The sequence below is a fragment of the Fukomys damarensis genome, unplaced genomic scaffold (genome assembly GCF_012274545.1).
Source record: "Fukomys damarensis isolate Sample0158 unplaced genomic scaffold, DMR_v1.0_HiC HiC_scaffold_24, whole genome shotgun sequence".
Lineage (NCBI taxonomy): Eukaryota > Metazoa > Chordata > Mammalia > Rodentia > Bathyergidae > Fukomys > Fukomys damarensis.
In genome coordinates, this window is record NW_022900936.1 from 7,359,475 (window position 1) to 7,366,101 (window position 6,627).

At 51.7% G+C, this 6,627-nt stretch overlaps 2 protein-coding genes across 4 annotated transcripts in view; both read right to left on the minus strand.

The window, feature by feature from the left end:
* Dop1b (DOP1 leucine zipper like protein B) overlaps window positions 1–5,368 on the minus strand; it is a 98,780-nt gene extending 93,412 nt beyond the window's left edge. For 2 of the 3 annotated variants that reach the window (XM_033755970.1, XM_033755969.1), the window contains exon 1: window positions 5,305–5,368. The gene's annotated coding sequence lies outside the window, so the exon portion shown is untranslated. The remainder of the gene's footprint in view (window positions 1–5,304) is intronic. The other variant, XM_010636582.3, reaches the window with a different exon arrangement.
* The window catches only part of Cbr3 (carbonyl reductase 3), a 6,471-nt gene continuing 458 nt past the window's right edge, over window positions 615–6,627 (minus strand). The window contains exons 2-3 of the mRNA XM_010636581.3: window positions 5,305–5,412; window positions 615–1,198 (exon numbers count right to left, since the gene is read on the minus strand). Of these exons, the coding sequence (XP_010634883.1) occupies window positions 762–1,198; window positions 5,305–5,412 (545 nt within the window). The 3' untranslated portion in view covers window positions 615–761. The remainder of the gene's footprint in view (window positions 1,199–5,304; window positions 5,413–6,627) is intronic.

Below are 6,627 nucleotides of genomic sequence, written 5' to 3' on the forward strand. Positions count from 1 at the left end.
AAAACAAAACAAACCATTACCCTTCCAACAAACTGGAAACAGAAAGGGAGGCTGCAAACCTGCCGAGACCCGACTTCATAGCTCTGAGGCTGCTTATTACTCTTACCAGTTCTCAGTGCTACCTCAGGGAGGGTCTCAGCGTTTCCTGGGAATCAACTTGTATCGGAAACCCTAGGGTGTGGAGCAGCAGTCTGGTTTCTTCAGTCCAGGTGGTTAAACGTGGGGCCTACACACCAAGCCACAGCCCTAGGCCATTGTCATTTTTAAGTTTTGCGACTGCCTCTTGCTAAATTGTGAAGTTGTCCAGTCCAGGCTCAAACTTTCTATCCTCCTGCCTCAGCCTCCCAGGATGCTGGGATTTCAGGCATGACCAGCCAGCAGTTTGTTTCAATCCGCCTCCCTGGGGCTCACAGTGCCCGCTAAGACCTGAGGCTCCTGTGTGTCCTTCCCCTGGGAAGGGCTAAGTGGGGGCACAGAAAGACCACTCAGCTGTGGATCCTGGAACTGACCGTCCTTCTGCAGAGCTTAATGGGCATTTGTTCCTTCTCCGCAGCAGAAAGAGAGCCCAACTCCTACATCAGAATTCATTTATTCCTCCCACTGACTTTTTTTTGGGGGTATCGGGGATCACACTCGGGACCTTGCACTTGTGAGGCAGGCAGCAGCACCACTGAGCTAAAACCCCAGCCCTCCGCTGAGGTTAAGCATTAGACCTGGGAGCAGCCTGTGCGTCACCGACGCCCCATGGTGTGAGAACTGGTTCACCATTGCTGCACAACTTTATCGCGGACGAGCTGGCCATGGGGCTCCGTGGCATCTGGGGGGAGCAGGGCCAAGTAGACAGGGGTCTCGGCCCCCTGCTCCGCAGTCCTGGAGCCCTGGTCCCCGGCCATGTCTGTCTTCACCCACCCGGGGCAGCAGGCGTTCAGCAGGATCCTGTCGGGCCCTCTCTGCTCATCCAGCTGCCGGGCCACGATTCTGGACAAGACCGTGACCCCCAGCTTGGAAACCCCGTAAGCCGAGTCCGGCCAGCCTTCCCTCCTGTGCACCTCATTTTTCGCATCCTCCACAAACTTTTTCATGAGGTCCACTAGGTCCCCCTCCGTGAGTGCGTCACAGCGGATCCGCTCCCGCAGGGATTCGCTGCAGTCTTCAAGAGCCTTGGAGCCCTGAAAACTGCTGATGTTCACCACTCTCCCTGAAGCAGAAGACAAAGGTGGATTGTGTCACGGAGGAGAAGTGGTCCTTAGTGAATGTGACATAGGGTTGAAAAGTCCCCTGGATAGTTAGAAGAAATTTAAAAAATTGGGACAGTAAAACACACATTGCCTTGAATTCTGTTCCAAACATTTGCCGTCATTGTGAGCACACTTGTCCCACAGGTCCGGTGCTTTCCGAAGCAGTTCTGCAAGCTCTTCCTGAGCGTCTTTACTTGTGCTATCGCGGTGGCCTCAATGCCCTGAACTGACTCAGAAAGTCTCCCTTTCACTGTCATTTTGACTTGGGAAAGAGGCAGAAGTCTCAGTGCCAGATTCGGTGACTAAGGTGAAGGACGACACAGCATCGTCTTTCCCAACTGCCTTTCTGCTGGATGGAGCCTGAGGCAGCATTTACTGTTTTTGATCAGACCTCACAAAGCTCTCTGACAGAGGACCCCCACAACTGCTTCAGAAAGTGGAAAGAATGTTGGAGTAAGTGAATTCAAAGAGAGGTAGAGGATTTTGAGGGGATTATGGTAATGTGTCATTTACTACAATATTTTTAATTTAAACATTTCCCCATATATTTTGATCACCCCTTGCATCAAACACACAAGTGAGTCAGGATGCAGGTTTGATTGCTGAGAAAAACAGAAGGTAGGGCCGGAGATTTAGCTCGGTGGTTCTACTGCCTGCTTCACAAGTGTAAGGACCCGAGTTCAATTCCTGACACCATAACCCAACCAAACAAACAGACAAAAAACCCCACAAAAAGTAGCTGGGTGTGGTGGCACATGCCTGTAATCCCAGCTCGTGGGAGGTGGAGGCAGCAGGAGGATCATTTAGTTAGAGACCAGCCTGGACTACACAGTCTTGGTTCAAGGCCAGCCTGAACTGCACAAGACCCTGTCTCAAAAAACCAAAACCAAAAATCAAAACAAAAGGTGACACTAGAAGGCGTAAAATCTGCAGGAGAGAAATTTTATACTGGGGGGGTTGATTCTGTGCCCCCAGGGAAGAACACATTTTCCCCTCCTGGGTAGTTCTCTGCACTGGCTGGAACTGTGGTCTGCAATAGATTCACCCCAGGCTGGTTTTTTGTTGTTGTTTTGGTTTTTTTTTGTACTGGGGATCAAACTCAGACCTTGTGCTTTCGAGGCAGGCAGCAGAACCCCTGAGCTAAATCCCCCACCCAGGCAGTTTTATCCACACCCCAGGGACTGCGGCCCCTTCCTGAGGACTAAGCCCACCATTCCCCAGGCTGGCTCCATCCCCTCCAGATCCCGGGAGCTAAACAGGATCAGGCAGTGTCTGTCCTCCATGAGGTGTCTGTCCCCAGTGCTTCCCCACCTGGACCGGTCTCCAGTCAGCAGTGACTGTGCTCATATTCCCCGAGAGGACCTGACTCAGTACCCACGCTGCTACTAATTCGCAGCTCCCAAAGGGACAACCACACACACACACACGCACACACAGGACAACAGCTCCACACTGGGAATCCGAAAACCAGGGAATGGGAGTTTTGCACACTTTCTCCTGCACCCACATTGCCACTTTGGGGTGCTTATCTTCTCACATGCTATTCGGAATGCACTTATCTCTCAGGTACAGTGACCTTTAGTCGTTCCGCCGTCTCCTTTGCAGGGGTCACATACACTCCTCCTTTCCTTTTTTTTTTTTTTTTTGAGACAGGGTCTCACTATGGAGTTGAGACTGACCTGGAACTCACTGTGTAGCCCAAGCTGGTCTCAAACTCACAGCGATTCTCCTGCCTCAGCCTCCTGAGTGCTGGGATTACAGGTGTGCGCCACCATACCCGGCCCTGACTCTTAATTCAATAAACGCCTGTCTAAATCCCACCCCTCGCCAACATCTTGCCACGTTTGCTTGCTTTCTCCTTCCCCAGTCGCCATGAACCTTGGCCTTCAATACTTGAGCACTTCCGGGGGACGGGGAGGGGTTGGGGGCAGCACCCTCTCAGATATGCTCAGTCCTTGCCGCCAAACGGGACGTATTTGCCTTAACTCGGGACAGCCTCTTGATGCTTACGTTACTTCCTGCTTACGTACAAACCCCCAAACCAGGGTAACGCCACGTAAATAGCTGACGTGCTGTCGAAGGAGCAATGGCAAGGGAAATAGTCTCTGTGTGTTTGCTACTGATGCAGTTCCCCCAAATATTTTCAATCTGTAGTTGGCTGAACGCACAGATGTGGAAATAGAGGACACAGGCGGACCGCACTTGGGGACAAGGGCAGCTCCCTAGGTAGCCACAGTGGCGATCAGGTGCCAGGCTTCTATCACCATTTATTTCGAGTAGTATTGAAATGTCCCAAGTTGTCCCAGTGACGTCCCGTGACAGTTTTAATCCAGGATCCGCTCAGCCTGAGAAGGGCAGCACCCACCCCATCAACACCACATTCCTCTGAGAGGGTGACCCACTTGGTTCAGCCTCGTTGCAGAAAGAGCGGGCAAGTAGCTCCGCCTAGTGGCAGGCCTTGAACACACAACAAGCCTTTTTTTTTTTTTTTTTTTTTCTGCCACAAAGTCTTGCTTTGTAGTTCTGGCTGGGCTTGAACTCACTAAATCGACCAGGGTGGCCTTGAATTCGAGGCAATCCTCCTGCGTCAGCTTCCCAAGTGCTGGGATTACAGGCATGTGCCACCATACCTGGCTCTTTAATGTTTTAAAGCTAAACAAAGAAAAATGAAGTATTAATGGTCCTCAGCATTTGGCCCCTCAGGTAAACATGAGTTTTTTTTTAAAGTCACAAATAGCTAGCTGGGCATGGTGACACACACCTATAATACTGGCACTCTGGGAGGCTGAGGCAGACAGATCTCAAGTTCAAGCCCAGTGTGGGTAATTTAGTTACTTAGTAAGTCTTTGAAAAATTGAAAAAGGACCAGGGATGTAGCTCAGTGTGAAAGCCCTATGTTCAATGTACCTCAAAAGCAGAACAGAAAGAAAGAAAAGCCACAGATATTCTCTGTGTGCAGTAAAGAGGAGATTCCTGTGTGGGGAAGTCAGGTTGAACACCGTGAGTAAGTCCCCAAACCCCTCCCAGAACTACCCGTTAGCTCTCCAGCGTCCTAGTTTGTAGCCACCTGACACCATCATTCTGGTTTCTCTGGATATTTGAATTTGATTGAGTAGTGAATAAAGAAACCGGGGAGTTTCCAGCTGTTACCACCTGCTGCGCTCAGTTCTCTCCCTATAAAGTGCAGCCACACAAGGGTTCAGCAACTTCGTGCAGCTCTCAGAAAAAACATCATTTGGGATGGGAGTTTGATGCTAGGGCCTTTGCACTGAGCTGTGTCTCTCCTCTCCCCTTTGAAACAGGGTCTCCCTAAGTGACTAGGTTGCTCAGCTTCTTACAATGCTGGGATTACAGGTTTGTGCCATCATGCCCAGCTGGTTCTCAAATTCTATGCTTACAAAACTCACGGGGGAGAGGACTTTCTGATAACCTGGTAAAGGCATCTCTAGCAAGGCCCTGTCTCAAAAAGGCTAGAGATGTAGCTCAGTGCAAAGACCCTGGGTTCAACCTTCAGTAGAGCAAAAAAAATGGGGGACCTGGGTGTGGTGGTGCATACCTGTACTCCCAGCACTCAGGAGGCTGAGGCAGAAGGATCGCTGTGAGTTCTAGGCCAGCCTGAACTCCATAGTGAGAATTTGTCTCAACAAAACAAAACCACACACACACAAAAAAAAACAAAAACAAAAACCCAAAAACAACAAAAAAGGGAAAGAAAATCTCTTTGGATTTTCTGGAGAGAATACAGGTAAAGTCTAATGCTAGCACAGATGCCATCCTGGGTCCCCGAGAAGCCAGGAGACGCCATCCTGGAGGCCCAGAGAAGGTGAGGCCGATGAGAGCCAAAGGCCCCCGGGGTCTCGCACATCCTGTGGTCCAGGGCTGCGGTCCTGACGTGAAACCCGGGGTTTGTGTGAAGAGCCAGACAGGAGAAAACAGAGCAGTTTTCTATTTCTTCCTCTCACAAATAAATAGCAGCAGTGGGTGATTTCCCTGCACAGCCTCGCCAGTGGCCACCGGCTTCCTCTTCCCTGGGCTTCAGGGTAACGGTCACCCCCCCGCCACTTACCGTGTGGCTTCACAATGGGCAGTAATTCAGTGCAGACGTTTCTAGTGGCGAAAAAGTTTGTCTTCAACGTCATCTCAGCTTGAATGTCGAAGGGTGTTGGGTCATCCACTTTCAAAGAGAGGACACACACACAAATCATACATTTCCCCCTGAATTCATGTGTGGGTCTTAATGCGTAGCAATTAATTGAAGCAGAAACAAGCTAACTTTGTTTTTTGACACAGGGTCTCTCTATATATTCCAGGCTGGCCTTGAACTCAACTGTGTAGCCCAGGGTGGCCTCAAACTTACAGCGATCTTCCTGCCTCAGCCTCTCAAGTGCTGGGATTACAGGCGTGTGCACCACCACATCCAGCCAACAAGCTAACTTTAAGACAATTTCAAACCACTGGGAAGTGCTCTCCAACTTCAGGGTGCATCGGAATCACTTGCAGGGCCTGTGGAAACACAGCTTTCTGGCTACACCCCAGACTTTCTTACTGGGTGAGGCTGCAGCTACTGGGCTTGCTACCTGGCCAGGCTGCTGCTTCTCAGCTCCGAAGGTGCAAGTGGCACCTGGGGACCATGACAAATGCTGTAGGGGCAGTGAGTGCCCGTGTTGGGGGTCCGGGGTCCACACTTTGAGGGCAGGGCTCCAGGGGCACAAAGCTACCTCCGCCTGTTGTGCAGGGCTCAGGGCGCCCCCGGGGTTTGTCACTTCTCACATCCCCACCTCCAAAAGCCCACAGCTGAGGTGTGAGAGGAAGCCTGGGCCACCCAGGGTGGAAGGGCTGAGACCTCTGCTCTACAAGTTTCCTATTCCAGCTCGTCCCAGGCTTGTACCAAGGCTGGCTTGTTTATTTCTTCCCAGACCCAGCACAGGGCAGTGCAAAAACTTTCTCGGGCAGTTGTCAAGAGTAAGAAGTCGCCTTGATTTTGCCCTCCAAAGGGAGCGCTTCTTCAAACCGCACTGGTAGTTTGCCAACACACACTGGCCCCCTGGAGGCGGGAACCGCTAGATTCCTTTTTTCCTGAGCCTGTCAAAGCCCCTCCAAGCCACAAAGTAACAACTGCACTGGGCAGCGAGTGCGCGCTAGCTGGGTCTCAGCGACCCTTTTCTGCCCCAGCAGGGCGCTCCGGAGTCAGGCACGCGCCCTTGTTTCACCGGGAAAGCGAAAGCCCAGGGTGATCTTGGAGACCCTTGGCAGGGAAAATGGTTCTTGGAGGAAACAGAAAGCTGATGACTTAGCAAGGCGTGGTCCCCCTCCCAGGAGGCCAGGGTTCTCGCAAACAGCCTCAGCTGGAGGTTTGGAGGCGCGGGCGGCGCACAGGCCCGGACAGGCC